Here is a 25772-nt window from a genome sequence, read left to right on the forward strand (position 1 = left end):
CTTAGGCTATCAGCAGAGAATGTCCATTATAGCTACAGTTACTTCTCCCTGTATTATGAGAAATAAGGGCAGTGGGGCCCCTCAAGCCTGCTGCGACTCCAGGCCGACAGCAATGTGACTAACTTTTAACTACCCTCTGAAATGGCCAAGGAAGCCACTCAGTTATTTTCAAGAAGGTGACAGAAGAATGGGCAATAAATGCTGCTTTGACGGTGATGCCAACATCCTGCGGATGAATTTAAAACAATGTCCTAGTTTCAGCTTCTTCAGCTTTTATTGGGCTCAGGTGGCAGTTGAGGCTTTTTAAACACCTTCTGACTTCTTATTGTAATGGTCCATTTATATTCCATTTCAGCATAAACGAATACATGTATCTGGGTGATTATTGAAATGTTCTTGGACAGAAAAGTGGAAGCTTCTTGCACTAGGCAGTTTGGGAGTATTGCTGAAAAAGATGTTGCTGATACCTTTCACCTCACACTCATCAGGGCAAACACAAGAATACCAAATTTCATACTATCACACCAAATTAGGTGCTGATTGGTTGGCAAGTCCACTCTGATTGACCGTGACGTTGGCCATACACGGCCTGTTCCACAATATTCACATTAGCACCTCTTATAAATCAGGTCTCTGACACCCAAAGACAGAATTAGCTTTAAATATTTAATCCGCTGACTGAAATGTGATGTACATTTTACAAGACTTTGATGATCTAATGTTTGAAACCAATGGAGAAAAATCTCTCGTAAATCCATTAACATTTACATTTCTGGTTTAAATTAATCTTGGTTTCTTTGTGCAGGGAAAACCTCCAGCGACTGCTAGAGGACAAGAGCTTCAAAGACGAAATCATTCACTTCAGCATCGCAGAGGAGACAACCATTGTGTCAGCCCCACACAGGGTTGAGCTCATTCCAGTTATAATGAGGTAAGCAAAGCAGGGTTTGTAAATGTTTTTATTTATGTACACAAACCGTTCCGCATAGAATGAGTGTAAACCATTATACTGGGCGAAGGAGGGGGAGTGGAACAGAAATAGTGGTCTGATGGAGGTTGGCCAGCTTGACGCCTGATCCACGACAAATTATCTAGGTGGGGCTCGAGGGCCCCTCGTCAACAAAAGATTTGCCAACATTCCCACCTCTAATAGCGACTCATTGACATCTTGCTCGACTGCGTGGCTTAACATTGGGTCTGCAGCACAGAAACAGGCCATTTGACCTAACTACCGTGTTTATGCTCCATTAGAGCCTCCTTCCTTCTCACTGATCAAATATCCTATTCCTTTCCCCTTCATGTGTTCACCTAGATTCCCCTGAACTGGATCTATTCTATTTGTCTCAACCGACATCCCATGCTAGCAGGTTCCACATTCTAGCCACTCTCATGGTAAAATACTCCTCTGAATTCCCTTTGACTTTATTAGTGTCTATCTTGTATTTATGATCCATAGCTTTGGATTCCCCCACAAGTGGAAACACCCCCTGTGACCTATTTGAAACACTTTTTGGGTTGCCCCTCAACCATATCCAATAACTTTACAAAATTGTGTTACTCATTTAACTTCTGTATGAGGTGAAACGTGTCACTAGTTTATCATCTCATTGGTATCTGTAATGAACTTCTGACCTTCTATTCTTCTACGGTGAAGTTAACGTTTAGTTTTATATGCAGAAAAAGGTTTCATGGCTACTTCCATTTTAAGCACTGCAGCCAAGAATTTGACAGGGTTATGGAAAAAGAAGAGGGGTTTAATAATCTTTATTAGTGTCACAAGTAGGCTTACATTTAGCATGGCAATGAAGTTACTGTGAAAAGCCCCTAGTCGCCACACTCCGGCGCCTGTTCGGGTACACCGAGGAGAAATTCAGAATATCCAATTCACCTAACAAGCACGTCTTTCTGGATTTGTGGGAGCAAACCGGAGCACCTGAAGGAAACCCACGCAGACGGGGAGAACGTGCAGACTCCGCAGAGACAGTAATCCGAGGCTGGAATTGAACCTGGGTCCCTGGCGCTGTGAGGCAGCAATGCTAGCCACTGTGCCACCCGCAAGTCATTTTTAATTGGGAGGCCGGAAACCTGCGACACATTTAAATATCATGAATTTCCATGCTTTAAACTTGCTGCTTGCGGAGGTTACAATTATTAGCCCAATGTTTAAATATTGACTACAAGTTTAGAACCGCGTTTAGTGCTGACCACCAAGGCTCCAGGGATCCACGCTAATGTCATAGTCCAAGTAGGGAAGAACCAGAAGGGCTGGAACTACTCAGGAGTGTCAGGGCACCTGGGGAGTGGGGTTCAAATGCACACATTTGGTTAGACGTCAGGATGTGCTTCACAAACACATGCACATGCATACGTACAGTTTGTACATGCAGTCACAACATGCACATATAGAGTTCCTCTTAATATTGAAAAATGTTCCAAAACACTTCCAGAGGGTAATCAGATAAAAAGTGACCATGGAGTAAACATTCGGACTGGTGCCTAAAGGCTTGGTTAAATAATTAGTTTTAGGATGCAACTGAAAAGAGATGGGCAGGCTTAGGGAGGGAATTCCAGAGCTGAAGGCACAGGCAGCTGAAGGCACGGCCACTGGTGGAACAATTCAAATTGGGGATGCATAAGAAGCCAGACAGAGTGACGTGGAGATCTCGGATATATACAAGACTGTGGGGATTTTGCAGGAAGAAAAGAGAGAAATGGAGATGAGGCCAGGGAGAGATTTAAAAATGATGAGAATTTTAAAACGCAGATGCTGGTAGAGTGGGAGCCAGTGTTTAATAAAAAGAAAAAGAGGTGCATTTGTATAGCTCATTTCACAACCGCCAAATATGAAATGAAAATCGCTTATTGTCACAAGTAGGCTTCAAATGAAGTTACTGTGAAAAGCCCCTAGTCGCCACATTCCGGCGCCTGTTCGGGGAGGCTGGTACGGGAATTGAACCGTGCTGCTGGCCTGCGTTGGTCTGCTTTAATTGCCAGCTCTTTAGCCCTGTGCTAAAGAGTATCTGTATTATACAGCCAATTAGGTTCTTTTGAAGTGGTGCAGTAGGAAATATGGAGCCAGTTTTATGCACAGCAAGCTCCCGCAAACAACTAAATGGCTAAATAATCTATTTTTTTAATGTTGATCGAGGAATGAAATTTGACTGGGAAAACGGGGAGACCTTCCCCTATTCTTCTTCGAATTGGTGCCATGGAACCTTCCAGGCAGAAGGGAACTTGACTTAATGTCTCACCTAAAAGGTTGTACCTCCAACAGTGCAGCGCGTTCTCAGTACTGTGCTGGAGTTAGTTGGCGAGGACAGTGCTAAAGTGAGTTGGTGCGAGTTAGGAAATCGGACAACAGAGGTTTGGGTGAGCTTAAGCTTCTGGAGGGGAGAATTTGGAAGGCTGTCCGGAGAGAGCTTTGGAATGGTCGAATCGGGGTGCAACAAAGGATGATGGTTTCAGCTGTCCTGAGGGTTGACGGGCAGAGCTGGGCAATTTACTGAGCTGGAAGTTGGCAGCTTTGATAGGTAACCGGCAAAACATTTGGGGGAAACAAAATATGGGGGTTGTCTTGTGGGGTCTGTATGGTATTCTTGGGTGGATGAACTAAGAAGTGTTGACATTTGAAGATGTTACAATTTCCTGACTTAAAAGCAATTGTTGTCTTCAAATCTCCAGAAGTAAATTATAATTCTTCCTTTTAAAAATGTTTAATTCCATCACTTTTTTTAAAGGATTCTTTATGGGCGCATGAGGAGCAAAACTGGGAGAAAAACACAAGGCCGAGCAGCGGCAGGGACTCGCATGGCCATCGTTCTAAACTTCCTGGCTGGCTCTTTGCCTCAGGAGATAGACGCCTTCCTGGATCTTCTCCTCGAGCCTGTAAAGCATTTAACTGAGGGTATGCACTGACAGAACTCTGCATCTCTTATTGTTTGTACTTGAAACCTGCTGTTCCCTTTTGCTGCCCTGTACTTGCTTAAGAACTTTATTTTTATTTATTCTTTCACAGGATGTGGGCATTACTGGCTAGGGTCCATTTGCTGCCCATCCCAAATTGACCTTAAGAAGGTGGTGACAAGCTGCCATCTTGAACCGCTGCAGTTCATGTGGTGTAGGTACAGCCACCGAACTGTTGGGGCGGGTGTTCCAGGGTTTTAACCCAGTGACATTGAAGGAACGGTGACATTTTTCCAAATCAGGATGGTGTGTGGCTTGGGGGGAAACTTGCAGGTGTGGTATTCCCGTGCATCTACTGCCCTTGCCCTAGATAGTAGAGGTTGTGGGTTTGCCATGTGCGGAATGCCATGTGCTGCCATGTGTAACTTTCACAAGCTCTAATGAGTGGGCATTAACCTGAATGGCTAGCTCTGTCTCTCTCGCCACAGATGCTGCCTGAGCTTGTGAGTGTTTTCAGCATCTACCATTTAGTTTATCAAGTTCCACCACCTGCAGTATTTTCCTTTGGTGCTGCTGTTCCTATTGTGATGCCGACAAAGAAGTCTTCTGTCTTCATTCCTTTGTTAAAAGAGAATGTGACGTGTGCATTTTAAGGTTGTGATTTTTAAAGCAGGATTTACAACTTCGATTTGGGCGTCCCAATATAAAACCATCCAGGCTGGTATCTGCTGTCGTCCTGTTTCTGCTTTTCACTTTCCCAATATCGAAATCATGGTACCGTTCAGATAATTCCATTGATCATTATCTGGTGAACCTGCTGTGAAATTTGTGTTGTGGTGCTTGATGTGGGCACTAATGGTGATACGCTACCCAATAAATAGCCTGTGGTATATAGTCTCCAGGGTAACAATTCCATGGACCTCCTCTCTCCTCATCACCCTGTATCAATCCCAAACTATCCCCACTGCCTTCCTCTCTCCCCATCCTCTTTATCAATCCCAAACTATCCCCACTGCCCCCCTCTCTACCAATCGCCCTATATCAATCCTAAACTATCCCTACCGTCCCCCTCTCTGCCAATCGCCCTATATCAATCCCAAACTATCCCCACTGCCCCCCTCTCTCTCCATCGCCCTGTATCAATCCCAAACTATCCCCACTGTCCCCCCCTCTCTCCATCGCCCTGTATCAATCCCAAACTGTCCCCACTGCCCTCCTCTATCCCCATCCTCTTTATCAATCCCAAACTATCCCCACTGCCCCCCTCTCCATCGCCCTTTTTCAATCCCAAGCTATACCTACCGTCCCCCTCTCTGCAAATCGCCCTGTATCAATCCCAAACTATCCCCACTGCCCCCCTCTCTACAAATCGCCCTATATCAATCCTAAACTATCCCTACCGTCCCCCTCTCTGCCAATCGCCCTATATCAATCCCAAACTATCCCCACTGTCCCCCTCTCTCTCCATCGCCTTGTATCAATCCCAAACTGTCCCCACTGCCCTCTTCTCTCCCCATCCTCTTTATCAATCCCAAACTATCCCCACTGCCCCCCTCTCCATCGCCCTGTATCAATCCCAAGCTATCCCTACCGTCCCCCTCTCTGCCAATCGCCCTGTATCAATCCCGAACTATCCCCACTGCCCCCCTCTCTCTCCATCGCCCTGTATCAATCCCAAACTATCCCCACTGTCCCCCTCTCCATCGCCCTGTATCAATCCCAAACTGTCCCCACTGCCCTCCTCTATCCCCATCCTCTTTATCAATCCCAAACTATCCCCACTATCCCCCTCTCTCTCCATCGCCCTGTATCAATCTCAAACTATCCCCACTGCCCCCCTCTCTCTCCATCGCCCTGTATCAATCCTGAACTATCCCTACCGTCCCCCTCTCTGCCAATCGCCCTGTATCAATCCCAAACTATCCCCACTGTCCCCCTCTCTCTCCATCGCCCTGTATCAATCTCAAACTATCCCCACTGCCCCCCTCTCTCTCCATCGCCCTGTATCAATCCCGAACTATCCCTACCGTCCCCCTCTCTGCCAATCGCCCTGTATCAATCCCAAACTATCCCCACTGTCCCCCTCTCTCTCCATCGCCCTGTATCAATCCCAAACTATCCCCACTGCCCCCCTCTCTCTCCATCGCCCTGTATCAATCCCAAACTATCCCCACTGTCCCCCCCTCTCTCCATCGCCCTGTATCAATCCCAAACTGTCCCCACTGCCCTCCTCTATCCCCATCCTCTTTATCAATCCCAAACTATCCCCACTGCCCCCCTCTCCATCGCCCTTTTTCAATCCCAAGCTATACCTACCGTCCCCCTCTCTGCAAATCGCCCTGTATCAATCCCAAACTATCCCCACTGCCCCCCTCTCTACAAATCGCCCTATATCAATCCTAAACTATCCCTACCGTCCCCCTCTCTGCCAATCGCCCTATATCAATCCCAAACTATCCCCACTGTCCCCCTCTCTCTCCATCGCCTTGTATCAATCCCAAACTGTCCCCACTGCCCTCTTCTCTCCCCATCCTCTTTATCAATCCCAAACTATCCCCACTGCCCCCCTCTCCATCGCCCTGTATCAATCCCAAGCTATCCCTACCGTCCCCCTCTCTGCCAATCGCCCTGTATCAATCCCGAACTATCCCCACTGCCCCCCTCTCTCTCCATCGCCCTGTATCAATCCCAAACTATCCCCACTGTCCCCCTCTCCATCGCCCTGTATCAATCCCAAACTGTCCCCACTGCCCTCCTCTATCCCCATCCTCTTTATCAATCCCAAACTATCCCCACTATCCCCCTCTCTCTCCATCGCCCTGTATCAATCTCAAACTATCCCCACTGCCCCCCTCTCTCTCCATCGCCCTGTATCAATCCTGAACTATCCCTACCGTCCCCCTCTCTGCCAATCGCCCTGTATCAATCCCAAACTATCCCCACTGTCCCCCTCTCTCTCCATCGCCCTGTATCAATCTCAAACTATCCCCACTGCCCCCCTCTCTCTCCATCGCCCTGTATCAATCCCGAACTATCCCTACCGTCCCCCTCTCTGCCAATCGCCCTGTATCAATCCCAAACTATCCCCACTGTCCCCCTCTCTCTCCATCGCCCTGTATCAATCTCAAACTGTCCCCACTGCCCTCCTCGCTCCTCATCACCCTGTATCAATCCCAAGCTATCCCTCCGTTCCCCTCTCTGCCAATTGCCATGTATCAATCCCAAGCTATCCCTACCGTCCCCCTCTCTGCCAATCGCCCTGTATCAATCCCAAGCTATCCCTACCGTTCCCCTCTCTGCCAATCGCCCTGTCTCAATCCCAAACTGTCCCCACTGTCCCCCCTCTGCCAATCACCCTGTATCAATCCCAAACTATCCCTACTGCCCCCTCTCTGCCAATCGCCGTGTATCAATCTCAAACTATTCCCACTGTCCCCCTCTCTCTCCATCCCCTTTATCAATCCCAAACTATCCCCACTGTCCCCCTCTCTGCCAATCGCCCTGTATCAATCTCAAACTTTCCCCTCTGTCCCCCTCTCTGCCAATCGCCCTGTATCAATCCCAAACTGTCTCCCTCTCTCTCCATCCCCTTTATCAATCCCAAACTATCCCCACTGTCCCCCTCTCTCTCCATCGCCCTGTATCAATCCCAAACTGTCCCCACTGTCCCCCTCTCTCCATCGCCCTGTATCAATCCCAAACTGTCCCCACTGCCCCCCTCTCTCTCCATCGCCCTGTATCAATCCCAAACTATCCCTAGTGCCTCAGTTGATACCCTTGTATCAATCCTGAATTAATCCCATTGCTGCTTGCTCTTCCCATAGCCCTATATGATTCCAAAATTATTCCCATTGCCCTATTCTCTCTTCATAGCCATATATCAATCCCAAATAGAATGCAATGTTGCACGGGCTCTTCCCATGGCCCTGTATTAATCCAAGGTTATTCCCATTGCTCCACTCTCTCTCCAAAGCCCTGTATCGATCCCAAATTGATCCCACTGCCGCGCTCTCTCCTCCTAGCCCTGTATCAATCTAAAACTAATCCCTCTACCCCATTCTCTTTCCATAGTCCTGTATCATTCAATACTAATTCCACTGCTCTGTTCTTCCTGCACTGATTCACATTTGTTCCTGGGATGGGCACCACACCCACATTGTGATATTTATTGACTATTTCTGGTTACCCGGAGAGTATTAGTTGGCCATGTGATGTGGAACTGGAGTCAAGTAGGCCAGACAGGGCAAAGTGCCAGGCTTTCTTCCCTGTGAGATGTTGGTGACAGAAGAAGATTTTGAGGAGAAGCTGGAAGGCATTGTGGCCACAGAGCTCCATGTTGATTGAATTTAGTTGCACAGATTGCCCTGTTGGGATTTGAAGTTACAACCTTTGGCTGGCAAATTGAATATTTTTTTATATTGAATGTAAGTAATATGAAATCACAGTAGCAGCAGTAAAGCCATAACTCGCCTTCGGGTTCAACTGTGCTTTTCCCGCTCATTCAATAGTTAGGTTTGCAAAGGTGCATCTGTGGGATCAAACACTTGTGATTGTTGAAAGCCCTGATGCATTTTCAAAAAAGGTCGATTTAAAAACACTGTTGTGTGGCCCCCACAGGGGAACATGTAATATAAACAGATATCTTGAATTTGTAGTTTTTGTATGCTTCAGGTTAACTTTTTATCTTTCTTGCTTCAGGATCCTGTCTGTGCACAGTATTACAGTCGGTAAAGTCTCTGGATATGTCAATGGTTTTGCCCCTAGGGCGTCAGCACGGTCTGCTAAACGGCATTGAATTGGTGATGAAAAAACTGGGCCATCTAATCCAGGACTACCTGCCGAAACTGCTTCAGATTGTACTGTGCATGACTGCATCTGTATCACAGATTCTTCAGCTAAGAGACCAGGTGAGCTCTGTGAATTCAGTATGTGCCATGTGTTGAGGTGTCAGCTGAGGGCTTAGGGGCTCACATGCTGTCATCTGAATCAGAAGGTCGTTAGTTCAAGCTGCACTCAACAGGTTTGAGCAAGTAACCCTGCCCAAAGGTCGAGCCCGGCACCGTCAGAGAGTGCTGACTTTCCGATGAGGTGTTAAACAGAGGTTCTGTTTGCCCTCTCCAGAGCGGATGTTAAAGATCCCAGCACACTGTTCGGAAAAGAGCAAGGAAGGTTCCCCCAATTGTGTGGCCAATAGTTATCCTTCAGTCAAGATCACAAAAACATTAGTCCATTATCACATTGCAGTTTGTGGGATCTTGCTGTGCAGAATCTGACTGCGGTGTTTCCTACATTACAACAGTGGCTGCACTTTATTTCTTAACTGTTCAGTACTTTGGGTTTGGTGGAATGTGATGTCCCTGAAGCGTGATGAGGCAGCTAAGTTCTCAAAAAGGGGTTCATCTCCCTTTGAATGGCGTCTCCGTTGCATTCTGCTAAATTTTACACAGTATTGTTTTACCTTCTATTTAATAGCTAGATTAGACATTCTTGCACCATGTATTGTGGTTCCAGATTCACTGTTTGCTGTTCTTGATTGCTATAATTCAGGCATTGGCCTCGCTGTAGTTGCTTGGCATTGGGCTCTGGCTCAGGATTAACACTCTGATTATGTGGCTGAGCCATCTGACAAGCAAACTCTGAGGAAGACTTGGTGCAATGCAGCACTGACGATCTGTGAGGATTATTGAGCAGAGTGTGCGTGCGTGCGGGTGTGAGAGAGAGGGGATGGATTAATAAGAAAATAGGTAAATAACCTATGCCTATGCACTATGCAGGAAGGGTCCTGGGTTCAATGAATCTACTCATATAGAATGAACATGTAGTAAGATAGAGTGAAGCACCAGTTCATTCTGAAGCAGTTATTTAAGTTAAACTTATAATTTAGGATTGTGTGAACTTCGAAAATTTCATTGGATGCCAACCTTCGCTGAATCTGAGTACAGGGAAGCCAATGGGTAATTCTGTCCAGCTGGAGGCTGTGTTGAGATGTGACCTGGTACAACCAACATTTGCATACAAAGCAAAAATGCTGTACATAACAGTGCTTCCACAGATAATGTGCGAAATCAGCTATCATATAATGGCTGGTTGAGTGTTGCTGAAAGTTATTTTATGCTTAAAAGTTTAACTGCTTGCAAGGTTTGAAAATCAGCAGCTTCAGAGTGACATGTGTTGAATATCTTCCCTACCAGCCACCCCCTGCCTGCCCGCCCTTCTGTTTTGAGTCAAACATGTTATTGAAAACAATGCAAACCTGGATGTGAGGAGGCTTTATTTACACTTTGGTATCCAATGTCCGCAGTCGCTGCTCACACGCCAGGTGTCTGGGAGGGTGTCAATGAGGAATAAAAACTTCCTCAGCAGCCTCTGCTGCAGTTGTGTGACATTCCAGTCATTTGCTGATGAAAGGATATATTTTCAAGATTCCCATGGTTCATGAAAAACCTGGAATAATCATGGAATTTATAAAGACTTTTCCAGGCCAGGAAAAATCATCGTAATTTCCCCCCAAAAAAGCCCAGTCCTGGAATTTTATAGCGACAGAGATGAGGCTTTGCTGACTTTGGCTGGAATTCCTTCCTTTTCCAATGATTTTCTCATGTCCACTTTCCCATCTTCATAATTGTTTGCTTTGAACTGTTGAGATATACGGGCTTCTCAGCAGTCACGATAGATGCTGAGAGGTTCTTTCTCCTTGTGCGAGAGCTTAGGACCATAATCTCAAAGTAAGGGGTTGCCCATTTAAGACAGAGATGAGGAGGAATTTCTTCTCCGATGGTAGTGAGTCTGTGGAATTCTTTATCGAAGGGGGCTATGTTCAAGGCTGAGATAGACAGATTTTTAATCAGTAAGAGAATCCAGGGTTATGGGGGTTAGATGGAAAATTCGAGTTGCGGATTATCAGATCAGATTCGATAGGCCGAAGGGCCTCTTCTGTACTGTATGACACTATGACTATGATCAGACATGATCTCATTGAATGGCAAGGCATATTCAGTGGGCCAAATGGCCTACTTTGCTTGTACATCTTATGGTCTGATTGGCTGCTTAGGAGACTTCCAGAACAGGGAGCAAGCACCTTGTAGCAGAGACGGTGTCAGTTATGATGCAGTGTTTCTGTCGTCGAGACCCACTGAAAAGCTGGTGGGAAAGGTCATGGAGTTTTATTTTACTAAAGTTGCAGGAACCCTGCACTTTTCTCCTGTTTGGCTAATTGTAACAGAGTAAATATTGGGGGGGGGGAGGTTGTGAAAAGCAATGATATCAACCGTGGCTCAGTCGCACTCGCGCTCCCATGTCAGAAGGTTGTGGGTTCAAACCCCACTGCAGAAACCTGAGCACAAAATCCAAGTCGACACCCTCTGTGCAATACCAAGGGAATGCTGCACTGCCTGGGCTACCAACAATAAAAGATCAAGGCCCAGTCTGAGCGTAAAAGATACAACTGCTGACGTGAAGCAAAGCAAGGATGTTTTCCCCTGGCAAAAAATTGTGGGAGCTTGCTGTGTGCAGCCATGTTTCCTACGTCACAACAGTGACTACATTCAAAGTACTTCATTGGTTATAAAGGGGTTTGGGACATCCTGGGATGTGCAGATAGCTATATAAATGCAGTCTTTGTTTTGCAATTGAAACACCACTGGCATCTCTTGAAAATAATCATTGGCTTAAGTTTACAGTCTTGAGCAACGCGAAACCTTCTGTGGGTTAGAAGATTCTCCCCTTTGTTAAGATATTTTGCCTCCGTCTATTTCTGGATACTGGTTGCTGCTACTCCTCATATAACCCCTTTTTGTCCTTGTAAATTAACCAGATTTGATTGGATTCTTAACTTGCCCGGCCGGGATTGGAACTTGTGTCAGCTGCAGCTCAGTCGATAGCACTCTCACCTCTGAGTCGGTCGGTTGTGGGTTCAAGTCCTAGTCCAGAGACTTGAGTTCCAAGCCGAAGAATGACGCTCCCATTGCAGTCACAACAAAAACAGAACCCACTGGACAATCACAGCTCATCCAACAGCATCCGTGGAGGGAAAAGGGAGCCAACGCTTCGAGTCTGGACGACTCCTTGTCAAAGATGTTCTTGACGACTTACGGTTGCGGCGATGCGGAGCTAAGCCGCACGTTTTGGCAGCTCCCGCGATAACGGACTTTTGGGCTCTCCAGAGGCGCCCCAACGGAACTTTTTTGAATTGATCCCGTGTGGGAAGGTGCAGTAAGGTCCCTCCTTACGATGTATGGCTGAGATCAGCGGTGGAGCGGCGAGAAAAGAGGCTCTGGAGCAGCGACAAAAACGAGGGGGAAAAAGCAAGATGGCGGAGGGCGGAGAGCGAGCAGCATGGGGGCCGGACCAGCAGGAGTTCCTTAAGCGCTGTGTGGAGGAACTGAAAAAGGAGGTGCTGGCGCCAATGCTGTTGGCGATCGAGGGGCTAAAGGAGACCCAGAAGACCCAGGCGGTGGAGCTTCGTGAGGTGAAAGATAAAATGAATGATAACAAGGACGAGATCCTGGGACTGGCGGTAAAAGTGGAGGCGCACTCCACGAGCCGGTGCACAGGAGGTGGACCGAGAGAATTGAAGTCCTGGAGAACAGGTCGAGGAGGAAGAACCTCTGGATTCTGGGTCTTCCCGAAGGAGTGGAGGGAGCTGATGCCGGGGCGTATGTGAGTACGATGCTCCATTCGCTGATGGGAGCGGAGGCCTCTCTGACCCCCCTGGAGCTGGAAGGGGCTCACCGGGTCCTGGCGAGGAGACCCAAGGCTGATGAGCCGCCAAGGGCGATAGTGGCAAGGTTCCATCGCTTTGCGGACAAAGAAAGTGTGCTGAGATGGGCCAAGAAGGTGCGGAGCAGTAGATGGGAGAACGCGGTGATCCGAGTTTACCAGGATTGGAGCGCAGAGGTGGCAAGGAGGAGAGCTGGCTTCAACCGGGCCAAGGCGGTGCTGCATAGAAAAAGAGTCAGGTTCGGCATGCTGCAGCCTGCGCGACTGTGGGTCACTTATCAGGACCGACACCATTATTTTGAAACGCCAGAAGAGGCTTGGACCTTTATCCAGACGGAAAAACTGGACTCGAACTGAGGGGATGTGGTTGTGGGGGGTGATGTTGGTTGTATATGGGGTTGTAAATATGGGTAAAGAATACTTCATGGGTGGGATGATGGACGGGGATGTGGGTAGAGATCTGGTTAAAATTCCCCTTTTTTCTTTTCTGTAGACGAGATGATGATGATGGGGAATGTGGGCGTCGGTGCTGGAGGGAGGTGAGACTCTGGGATAAGGGAACTGGGATAATGGCTGCAACAGGAGCTGCGCCACAGGGGGCGGGGCTGGTTTAGGAAAGCGCGGGCTTTTTCCCGCGCCAAAAGGGGAGGGGGATGGAGGAAGGTAAGGAGGAGGAGAGACTCCCACACGGGGGAGATCAACGGGAAGCCGGGGTCAGCAGAAGTCAGCTGACTCACAGAAGTAATATGGGGGGAGCAAAGAGCTAGATGTGGATCTAGAGGGGAGGGAAGGGAGGGAGATGGGGGGATTCTAGGGTTGCTGCTGCACTGTCCGAGGGGGAACTGAAAATGGAAGAGGTGGTTGGGGCGGGGGTTCCCCGACTGGAGGGTGCGGGTGGCGCGAGCACGGGACTGGCCTAAGATAGGAGATGGCTAGTCGGCGGCGGGGGGGACGACGACCCCACAGTCCGGCTGATCATGTGGAATGTGAGAGGCCTAAATGGGCCGGTTAAGAGGGCCCGAGTGTTCGCGCACCTAAAGGGACTGAAGGCAGACGTGGTCATGCTTCAGGAGACACATCTGAAGGTGGCAGATCGGGTCAGGTTAAGGAACGGATGGGTGGGACAGGCGTTCCATTCGGGGCTGGATGCGAAGAATAGAGGGGTGGCAATACTGGTGGGAAAACGGGTGTCGTTTGAGGCCAAGAACATAGTAGCGGACAAGGGAGGCCGATATGTGATGGTGAGCGGTAGGTTGCAGGGGACAGAGGTGGTACTGGTGAATGTATGTGCCCCGAACTGGGACGATGCTGGATTCATGAAACGGATGTTGGGGCGTATTCCAGACCTGGAGGTAGGGAGCTTGATAATGGGTGGGGATTTTAACACGGTGCTGGACCAGCATTAGATCGCTCCAGATCTAGGATGGGGAAGAGGCCGGCTGTGGCCAAGGTGCTTAGGGGGTTTATGGACCAGATGGGGGAGTAGATCCGTGGAGATTTGCCAGGCCTTTGGCCAGAGAATTTTCTTTTTTCTCCCACGTACATAAGGCCTACTCCCGGATAGATTTTTTTGTTCTGGGCAGGGCATTGATCCCGAAAGTGGAGGGAACGGAGTATTCGGCCATAGCCATTTCAGACCATGCCCCGCATTCGGTGGAGCTAGAGCTGGGGGAGGAGAGGGACCAACGCCCGCTATGGAGGTTGGATGTGAGACTGCTGGCAGACGTAGAAGTGTGCGGGGGTGTATTGAACGGTATCTGGAGGCCAACGACAACAGGGAGGTGCAGGTGGGAGTAGTATGGGAGGCGCTGAAGGCGGTGGTCAGGGGAGAGTTGATCTCCATCAGGGCTCATAGGGTGAAGAGAGAGGGCAGGGAAAGGGAGAGGTTAGTGGGGAGATTTTAAGGGTGGACAGGAGCTATGCAGAGGCTCCTGATGATGGACTACTCGGGGAAAGACGAAGTCTCCAGACGGAGTTCGACCTGTTGACCACAGAGAAGGCAGAGACACAGTGGAGGAAGGCACAGGGGGCGATATATGAATATGGGGAGAAGGCGAGCCGGATGCTGGCACATCAGCTCCGTAAGAGGATGGCAGCGAGGGAAATAGGCGGAGTCAAAGATGGCAGGGGAACTATGGTGCGGAGTGCGGGGAAAGTGAAGGAGGCTTTTAAGGCCTTTTATGAGGAGCTGTATAGGTCCCAGCCCCCAGGGGGGAAAGAGGGGATGCAGCGATTCTTGGACCAATTGAGGTTCCCAAGGGTGGAGGAGCAGGAGGTGGCTGGTTTGGGGGTGCCAATTGGGGTGGAGGAGCTGGTTAAAGGACTGGGGAGCATGCAGGCAGGGAAGGCCCCGGGGCCGGATGGGTTCCTGGTGGAGTTTTATAGGAAGTCTGTAGACCTGTTAGCCCCGTTGCTGGTAAGGACCTTCAATGAAGCAAGGGGGGGGGGACCCTGCCCCCGACAATGTCGGAGGCGACGATCTCTTTGATCTTGAAGCGAGATAAGGACCGACTGCAATGTGGGTCGTATAGACCAATCTCGCTCCTTAATGTAGATGCTAAGTTGCTGGCAAAAATGTTGGCCACGAGGATTGAGGGCTGTGTTCCGGGGTTGATTCACGAGGACCAGACGGGATTCGTAAAGGGTAGGCAGTTAAACACTAATGTGCGAAGGCTCCTAAATGTGATAATGATGCCATCGGTGGAGGGAGAAGCAGAGATAGTGACAGCCATGGACGCGGAGAAGGCCATTGATCGGGTAGCGTGGGAGTATCTCTGGGAAGTGTTGAGGGGGTTCGGGGGAGGGTTTATTAGTTGGGTTAAGCTCCTGTATAAAGCCCCGGTGGCGAGTGTGGTCACGAACCGGCGGAGGTCGGAATATTTCCGGCTGTATCGAGGGACGAGGCAGGCCCCTGTCCCCTCTGCTGTTTGCATTAGCAATTGAACCTTTGGCCATGGCGTGAAGGGAGTCGGGGAAATGGAAGGGGGTGGTTTGAGGGGGAGAGGAACATCGAGTGTCGCTGTACGCAGACGACCTGTTGCTGTATGTGACGGATCCAGTGGAGGGGATGGTTGAGGTAATGCAGATCCTAGGGGAGTTTGGAGACTTTTCGGGCTATAAGCTCAATGTGGGAAAGAGTGAGCACTTTGTGATCCATCCGGGGGACCAGCGAAGAGGGATAGACGACCTACCGTTGAGGAGGGCGGAAAGGAGCTTTCGATATTTGGGGATTCAGGTAGCTAGGAGCTGGGGGGCACTGCACAAACTTAACTTGACGCGGTTGGTGGAACAGATGGAGGAGTATTTTAAAAGGTGGGACATGTTGCCACTCTCGCTGGCGGGTAGGGTACAGTCGGTTAAAATGGTGGTCCTCCCGAGGTTTCGTTTTGTATTCCAATGCCTCCCAATTGTGATTACTAAGGCCTTCTTTAAGAGGGTAAGCAGGAGTATTATGGGATTTGTGTGGGCGAGCAAGACTCCGCGGGTAAGGAGGGGGTTCTTGGAGCGTAGCAGAGATAGAGGAGGGTTGGCATTGCCGAATTTGGGTCGTTACTATTGGGCAGCCAACGTGGTGATGATCCGTAAGTGGGTGATGGAGGGAGAGGGGGCGGCGTGGAAGAGGTTGGAGATGGTGTCCTGCAAAGGAACGAGCCTGGGGGTGCTGGTGATGGCACCGCTGCCGCTCTCGCCGACAAGGTACACCACGAGCCCGGTGGTGGCGGCAACGCTAAAGATCTGGGGGCAGTGGAGACGGCACAGGGGTGCGACGGGAGCCTCGGTGTGGTCCCCGATCAGAGACAATCATCGGTTTGTCCCAGGAAGGATGGACGGGGGGTTTCAGAGCTGGCATCGGGCTGGGATTAGAAGAATGGGGGACCTGTTCATTGACGGGACGTTTGCAAGCTTAGGGGCGCTGGAGGAGAAGTTTCGGCTACTCCCGGGAAACACTTTCAGGTACATGCAAGTGAGAGCGTTTGCGAGGCGGCAGGTGAGGGAATTTCCGCTACACAGGGGATTCAAGATAGGGAGAATTCGGGCGTATGGGTCGGAGAAGGCAAGGTGTCGGCGATATACCAGGAGATGAAAGAAGAGGGGGAGGCTTTGGTAGAGGAGCTGAAGGGTAAATGGGAAGAGGAGCTGGGGGAGGAGATTGAAGAGGGTCTGTGGGCTGATGCCCTAAGTAGGGTTAATTCCTCTTCCTCGTGTGCCAGGCTTAGCCTGATACAATTTAAGGTGGTTCATAGAGCGCATATGACAGGGGCGAGGCTGAGTAGGTTCTTTGGGGTGGAGGACAGATGTGGGAGGTGCTCAGGAAGTCCGGCGAACCATGTCCATATGTTTTGGTCATGCCCGGCACTGGAGGGGTTCTGGAGGTAAGTTGCTGGGAACAGTATCTAAGGTGTTGAAAGTCCGGGTCAAACCAAGCTGGAGGCTAGCACTATTTGGACGAGCCGGGAGTGCAGGAGGCGAAAGAGGCCGGTATTCTGGCCTTTGCGTCCCTCGTAGCCAGGCGAAGGATCTTGCTAATGTGGAAGGAGGCGAAGCCCCCCAGCGTGGTGGCCTGGATAACTGATATGGCAGGGTTTATCAAGTTGGAGAGGATAAAGTTTGCCTTGAGAGGGTCTGCGCAGGGGTTCTACAGGCGGTGGCAACCGTTCCTAGACCATCTCGCGGAGCGTTAGATGAAGGTCGGACAGTAGCAACAGCAACCTAGGGGGGATGGGCGGGGGGTGGGTGGGGACGACACATCGTTAGGGGGGGGGTTTCTCCAGGGGCATTTGAGGAAGAAAACACATGAATGATCCGGAAACTGGCATGTACGGGAAGAATCCAATGTACAAAGTTCTGTATCTTATTGACTTGCCATGTTCATGTCTTGCCACGCGAGTTCTTTTTATTTTCTTTGTTACCGGAGGGGCGGGGGGGTTTGTTTGTAAGGTGGAAAATATTGTTGAAAAATTCTTAATTAAAACATATTTAAAAAGATGTTCTTGACAGATTTGATAAGGAGTCATCCTCGAAACGTTGGTTCCCTTTTCTTTCCACGGATGCTGTCGGACCTGCCGAGATTGTCCAGTGTTCTTGTTTTGAATTCCAGCATCCGCAGTAATTTGCTTTTATCTCCCACTGCAGGGCTGAGGAAGTACTGTACTGTAAGAAATGAGATATGAGATCGGGTCTTGTCTGTCCTCGGGTTGATGTAAGAGATTACGTAGCTCCATTTCAAAGAGGAGCAGTGAAGTTATCTCGGTTTTCTGGTCAATATGTATCCCTCAATCAGCTGTTGATGGGAAGTTCGCTGCTGTATTTTATATGTTACAATAGTGATTGCACTTCATTAGCTCTGAAAGGCGCGACATAAAGAAAAATAGTTTTCTTTCTCTCTTGGCATCAACCTGAAAGCACGGCTGCATCCGAACCCTTTCAGGTTGAGGGTACCGTGTGTTGCACAGAACTGCAAATATTAAGGATTAAGGATTTCCCTTGTCTTGCCTACAGGTCCAGCCAAAGTGCCTAAACCAGCTGAAATATTTGAGGCGCCTGGGAATAAATCAGACTGCTGCTTTCTTTTCTGATTTTGAGTCCTATGCGTTCATGGTGGACGAGGTTGACGCAGTGTTTCATGGTGTGGTGTGGCCACAGGTAACAGTTGCTCCATTACTCTCTCATTGCTCCGTCACATCGCTGATGTGCCTGTATAACCTGACCCTGAAAGCATGGTGGACTTTCGGACGTTTTTTAACAACAGAATCGGGCAGCACGGTGGCGCATGTGGGTTAGCCCTGCAGCCTCACGGCGCCGAGGTCCCAGGTTCGATCCCGGCTCTGGGTCACTGTCCGTGTGGAGTTTGCACATTCTCCCCCGTGTTTGTGTGGGTTTCGCCCCCACAACCCAAAGATGTGCAGGGTAGGTGGATTGACCACGTTAAATTGCCCCTGAATTGGAAAAAATGAATTGGGCACTCCAAATTTATAATAAAAAACAACAGAATAGGGGAAAGCCATTCGGTCCTTCTATCTTGTTTCGTGATTTGATGAGATATATCTGATTTATATCTTAACTCCGTTTACCATGGTTCTGTAATCTCTTTTCCTGATAATCTCGGCTTCAAAATTTTCATTTGTTCCAGATTTTCACTCCCCTTTGTGGTAAGATGTGCTTTGTAATTATCACCCCGGAATAGCCGAGCTCTACTCATAGAATTCCTGTAATGCAGATGGAGGACATTTGGCCCATCAAGTCTGCACCGACCTTCTGAAAGAGCATCCTACCTAGGCCCACTCCCCTGCCCTATCCCCATAACCTCACCTAACCTGCACATCTCTGGACAACAAGGGGCAATTTAGCATGGCCAATCCACCTAACCTGCACATCTTTGGATTGTGGGAGGAAACCGGAGCACCCGGAGGAAACCCATGCAGACACGGGGAGAATGTGCAGTCTCCACATAGATAGTCACCCAAGGCCAGAATTGAACCCGGGATCTTGCTGTGAGGCAGCAGTGATACTGTGCCACCATAAGTTTTGCCATGAAAGAAATAGTTTCTCCCCATCTACCCTATCAAAGCCTCGTTGATTTTTTTTGTGGAGTGGGCAGCAGCATGCTTTGGGTCAATGTTTTCATTGAAATAGCCTCCTGGCTGCCCAACAATTTCTATCTTCATTCTTTCAAGGAAACTGGGCGACATTGACCAGGCCAACAGTTGTTGCCCACCCTTAACTACCCTTGAACTGAGTGGTTTGTTGAACCTTTTCAGGGGGCAGTTAAGAGTCAACGCAGTGCTGTGAGTCTGGAGACACATGTAGGCCAGACCAGGTAAGGATGGCGGATTTCCTTCCCTCAAGGGTATTAGTGAACCAGACGGGTATTTGCGACAATGGATGATAGTTCCATGGTCACCAGTACTGAGACTGGCTTTTCACATCCAGATTAGTCATTGAATTTAAATTTCACCAGTTGCCTTGGTGGGATTTGAACCTATGTCCCCAGAGCAGCAGCCTCTGGATTGCAAAACCTGTGACATTCGCCACCATCTCCCTAATTGTAATGACAAAGTGCCTGTTTTCACATCTACAGATCAACAGGCTGGCCACTGAAGGGCAGTATGCACCAACTCCTCTCCTGAAGCTCATCCATATCTGGAGCAAGAATTCCAGGTGAGGAACAAACTGTCAACATCTCTAACCACTCACTGTGTTCAGTGAGCTTCTCTGCATCAGTTTATCCAGGGCATTCCTCAAGCTCTGGAGTTCCAAGATGGTATTAAAATGTTCCCTGACAAATTGTGAGACAATGTAGTTTAAGCGAAAAGTGCGTTATTTTATACTGTTGGGTGATTTGCTTTCAACCTGGATATTCATGCTTATTGTTTAAAACCAGATCCTTGAACCTGTGGGAATTATAGTCTCCCATTTTAAATGGAACACCCATTATATCTTCAAGGTTATCTCAAGGTATTGGTCCTAATCAACACTTAATGATCCATCTTCAAAGGCAACCACTCCTGGTTCGTAATGAACTGATGACTATAACAGTAACTGGTGGATGGATCTCTGCCATCCAAACCAGATGCTGAAGGCTCTGCTGATCATTGACTCCTAGAAAAACCTCTATTGGTTAGTAACTGGCCGAGGCAGGTGTCTGTTAATTAATTAAAACCGTACTGGTTTGTAACTGCCTGAAGTTTCCAGTGGTCGGTAACTAATGGAAACCTTTGTTTTAACTCTATCATGGGTTGTTTCATGAGCTTGGAGATCCTGACCCGGGCAGGGGCGCTGCCACTGCACCACAAGACCTCGGGAATACTTGCAGGATAAACATTTTCAGGCCATATGGAAAGGGTAAGGGCATGCGATTCATTGAATTGCTCTCCCAAAGAGCTAGCACAGGCACAATAGACAGAATCTGATTTCTCTGTGCTGTATCATTCTTTGAACATAGTCTGGTGTTAGAAAATTCTGGACAAGGATGTCTAGCTGGGAGCTTAGCTGAAATGCAAATGGAAGCTATCAGTGTTTTGCTGGAATACCAATTTGCTTGTCATCTGTGTTTCAAGATTAATATTCAGCAGTTTTGGCACTTGTTCTAATTCCACTATTTGCAGTTCTGCCAGTAGCAGTAGCATTCGAGGCATACAACTCTTCGGAATCGCATTCAAATACCATCCAAGTATGTTGCTTGTAGATCCAGAGCCGGGAAGGAAATGGTCCGCTCAATTTTTCACTGTTTATTTTAACTGATCATTCATGGGATGTGGGTGTCACTGACAAGGTCAGCATTTGTTGCCCATCTCAATTGCCCTTAAAATGAGTGGCTCGCTTGACCGTTTAAGACACAGTTGGGAGTTAATTAATCACATTGCTGTGAGTCTGGAGTCACATGTAGGCCAGACCAGCTAAGGACGCCAGATCTCTCTCTCTTCCCCCCCCCCCCCCTCCGAATGACATTATTGAACCAGATGGGGCCTTTGTGACAATCTCTGATAGTCACCATTAGGTTTACATTCCAAATTTATTTATTGAATTAATGTCGCCAGAGGATTAGCTTACATCCGTCGATTACTATTACCACTACACCAGCGACCCCCTTCCCCCTAACTACCACCCCCACCCACCCCAGCTGGTAATTAGAGAAAATTGAACTAGTCAACCATGCTCAATAACCCACTGTATTAAGACACTCCCTGTTTTCATGACCTTTGTATGAAATGTTTCTTTAAGCTTCTCTCTCTTCTCGTGAGAATCCTCAGTCTACGTCCCCAACAGTTGATGAAGTAAAGTACTTACACTCAAAACCTTTTGTGATTTTTATTTAATTCTGTTAGGTTAATGCTTTCTGTTCCAGTGGGAAAATAAAATCGTCTTTTTGAAGTCGTGTATTTAATCTCTATTTCCTGGGTAACTTTGAACCTTGCATTACTGTTTTGTGACATGATGAAGAAATGTTGGGCAGCAGCTCCTCCTGCTGGTGTGCTGGCTGCACTGCATTGTGTGGTTTAATGACCGTGTTGTGCCTGTTTTCTAGGTACTTCCCTCTCCTCGCGAAACAGCTTCCCGATCACCCAGAGTCTGACGTTCTGACTAATGTCTTTGCCTTACTGTCGTCCAAGAACATCGCAGATCCCACGGCGATGGTTGTTATGGATATTGTTGACAATCTGCTGAGTACACCTGACTTCACGCAGACGGCTCAAGCGAGCACCCTCACCGTAAATGATGCCGTCTTTCCGGAGCCGTCTGCCACTGCAGAAGGTATTGCACCTATCAGCATTTTATCGCAATGATTCAAGGTAGTGGCTTATGATACTGGACTAATAATCTAGAGAACGCAAGTTCAAACCCTGGGCAGTGTGAACATTTGAATTCAATTTAAAAAATTTTAAATTAGAAACAAAAGGCAGGTTTCAGTAAAATTGACCATGTAATTGTCAGATTGTCGTTTAAAAACCCAACAGGTTCATTAACACCCTGTTGGAGAGGTAACCTGGAATTCAGCCACTCAGTCACATCAAACCCTTTTATCAGTGGTTCAAGAAGCACCCTACCCAAGGTCACCACCTCCACCCTATCCCCATAACCCAGTAACCCCACACAACGCTATGGGCAATTTTGGACACTAAGGGCAATTTATCATGGCCAATCCACCTAACCTGCACATCTTTGGACTGTGGGAGGAAACCGGAGCACCCGGAGGAAACCCACGCACACACGGGGAGGATGTGCAGACTCCGCACAGACAGTGACCCAAGCCGGAATCGACCCTGGAGCTGTGAAGCAATTGTGCTATCCACAATGCTACCGTGCTGCCCAATGGTGTTGAGCTCCTTGAATGCTGTTGGAGCTGAACTCACCCAGGCAAGTGGAGAGTACTCGATTTTGCACCTGACTTGTGCCTTGTAGATAGTGGACAGACATCGGGGAGCCGGGAGGTGCGTTATTCATGGCAGGATCTGCCTTTGATCTGCTCTTGTATCCATAGAATATATATGGCTCGTCCAGTTCAGTTTCTGATCAGTGGAAACTCCCAGGATGTTGACAGTGGGATTCAGTGATGATAATGCCATTGAATGTCGAGTGGCGATGGTTTGATTCTCTCTTGTTGAAGCTGGTCATTGCCTGGCACTGTGTACTTGTGTGGCGTGAATGTTACTTGCCACTTTTCAGCCCGAGCCTGGATATTGCTGCATTTGGCGGTTGCAGTATGATTTACGGAATGTACGTCAACCCCTACAGACATGCCCTCTTAAGTTCAATTTTTCTTCAAATTATTTTGTATTCTATAGTTTGAAGCTATTCATAGGAGCAGGAGGAGGGTATTTAACCTCCTGAGTCTTTTCCCCCCATTCAACAAGACCATGGCCGACCTTTAAATTAACTCCATACACATATCTCTTATAACCTTTGGTTAATAGGAAACTATCATTTAAAATGAGCAATGTAGTGCTGCTTTGAAGGAGAATTTGAAACTTCTACCACCCTTTGTATGTAGAAGTGTTTCCTAAGTTCACTGATGAAAGAAAGTTCTGGCTCCATCGTTTAGACTGAGCCCTGTCATTATAGACTCCACAACCAGCAGAAAAAGTTTCTCTCATTCTATAACGTCTTGTTCTCCATAACTTCTTGAGCACTTTGACCAATCATTCCTAAACCATCTATATTAACAATATATGCCTTGGAATGCACCTTGGGTGTGATTTAATGTCCCAAAAAAACAGAGTCCCATTTAGCGGGGTCTTTCTCAGTCCCTCCAGCGCCAAAAACGACCATGCTATCAAGCGGGACTTGTTTTAAATCTGGCCTCAGGCGGACACCACGGCCTCAGAGAAACCCAGCAGACCAGTCACCATCTGTAGAGAGAGAAATGGTTGGGTTAATGTTCTGACAAATTGTCACATAAAGCTCACTGCAAAATTGCTGAGTGTCTCCTCCCTCTCTATATGATCTCTGGTCAGTTGAGTTCATTCTCCACGCAACAATGATTGAAGATCGTTTTGAAACTGAAGCCTCTTTCAACCCCACCACACTCCAGCCAGGGCATTGACAGTAACCAGATGGCCGTATTTGTGACCTTGTGAGTTTGGATGTGTCTACTTGTTCATTCTTCTGCTGCGTACAGTTCTTTGGGCTGCTCCGGCATTGGAGCGATTACAGCAGATCCACTTGAACTCCACTTTGTCGTGCAATTCCTGTTGAGGGCAGGAAAGAGTTCTCTGGCACTGCAGGGATTCTCATCGATCCAACGTTGCCCGTGCTGGGTTTAATCCTTTATTCTGTCTTACGGTGTAGGTGCCGCTAGCAGGGCCAGCATTTGTTGTCCACTCCTAAGGCGGTTAGAAGTTCTCCAGACCCATAAGTCTGGCGTCACATGTAGGCCAGACAGAGTAAGGATGGCCGATGGGTTTTTATGACAGTTGATGATAGTTTAATGATCACCATTACTGATTCATTAATTGAATCAGTATTCATTAATTCCAGTATTCATTAACAGCAGATTCATTAATTGAATTTAAATTTCCCAGCTGCCATGGTGGGATTTAAATGCACGTCCCAGAGTGTTAGCCTCGGCCTCTGGGTTACTAGTTCTGTGACGTTGCCGCTCCACCACCACATTGCCGCTCCACCACCACATTGGCGCTACACCATCGCATTGCCGCTACACCATCGCATTGCCGCTCCACCACCGCATTGCCGCTCCACCACCACATTGCCGCTCCACCACCACATTGCCGCTCCACCACCACATTGCCGTTACACCACCGCATTGCCGCTCCACCACCACATTGCCGCTCCACCACCACATTGCCGCTACACCATCACATTGCTGCTACACCATCGCATTGCCGCTCCACCACCACATTGCCGCTACACCACCACATTGGCGCTACACCACCACATTGCTGCTACACCGCCGCATTGCTGCTACACCACCGCATTGCCGCTCCACCACCGCATTGCCGCTCCACCACCACATTGCCGCTACACCACCGCATTGCCGCTACACCACCACATTGCCGCTACACCGCCACATTGCCGCTCCACCACCGCATTGCCGCTCCACCACCACATTGCCGCTCCACCACCGCATTGCCGCTACTCCACCGCATTGCCGCTACACCGCCGCATTGCCGCTACACCGCCGCATTGCCGCTACTCCACCGCATTGCCGCTACACCGCCGCATTGCCGCTCCACCACCGCATTGCCGCTCCACCACCGCATTGCCGCTACACCACCACATTGCCGCTCCACCACCACATTGCCGCTCCACCACCACATTGCCGCTCCACCACCACATTGCCACTACTCCGCCACATTGCCACCACATTGCCGCTACACCACCGCATTGCCGCTACACCACCACATTGCCGCTACACCGCCACATTGCCGCTCCACCACCACATTGCCGCTCCACCACCGCATTGCCGCTCCACCACCGCATTGCCGCTACTCCACCGCATTGCCGCTACACCGCCGCATTGCCGCTACACCGCCGCATTGCCGCTCCACCACCGCATTGCCGCTACACCACCACATTGCCGCTCCACCACCACATTGCCGCTCCACCACCACATTGCCGCTCCACCACCGCATTGCCGCTACTCCACCACATTGCCGCTACACCACCGCATTGCCGCTACACCACCACATTGCCGCTACACCACCACATTGCCGCTCCACCACCACATTGCCGCTCCACCACCACATTGCCGCTCCACCACCACATTGCCACTACTCCGCCACATTGCCACCACATTGCCGCTACACCACCGCATTGCCGCTCTACCACCACATTGCCGCTCCACCACCACATTGCCGCTCCACCACCGCATTGCCGCTACTCCACCGCATTGCCGCTACACCGCCGCATTGCCGCTACACCGCCGCATTGCCGCTCCACCACCACATTGCCGCTCCACCACCACATTGCCGCTCCACCACCACATTGCCACTACTCCGCCACATTGCCACCACATTGCCGCTACACCACCGCATTGCCGCTACACCGCCACATTGCCGCTCCACCGCCACATTGCCGCTCCACCACCACATTGCCGCTCCACCACCACATTGCCGCTCCACCACCGCATTGCCGCTACACCGCCGCATTGCCGCTACACCGCCGCATTGCCGCTACACCGCCACATTGCCGCT

At 49.1% G+C, this 25772-nt stretch overlaps 1 protein-coding gene across 1 annotated transcript in view; it reads left to right on the forward strand.

The window, feature by feature from the left end:
- Positions 1–25772, forward strand: part of utp20 (UTP20 small subunit processome component) — a 206642-nt gene that overhangs the window by 59603 nt on the left and 121267 nt on the right. The window contains 6 exon segments of the mRNA XM_072484851.1: positions 806–931; positions 3738–3904; positions 8602–8810; positions 18121–18264; positions 19700–19779; positions 21647–21873. Coding sequence (XP_072340952.1) covers positions 806–931; positions 3738–3904; positions 8602–8810; positions 18121–18264; positions 19700–19779; positions 21647–21873 — 953 coding nt within the window.

The sequence above is a fragment of the Scyliorhinus torazame genome, chromosome 19 (genome assembly GCF_047496885.1).
Source record: "Scyliorhinus torazame isolate Kashiwa2021f chromosome 19, sScyTor2.1, whole genome shotgun sequence".
Taxonomy (NCBI): Eukaryota; Metazoa; Chordata; class Chondrichthyes; order Carcharhiniformes; family Scyliorhinidae; genus Scyliorhinus; species Scyliorhinus torazame.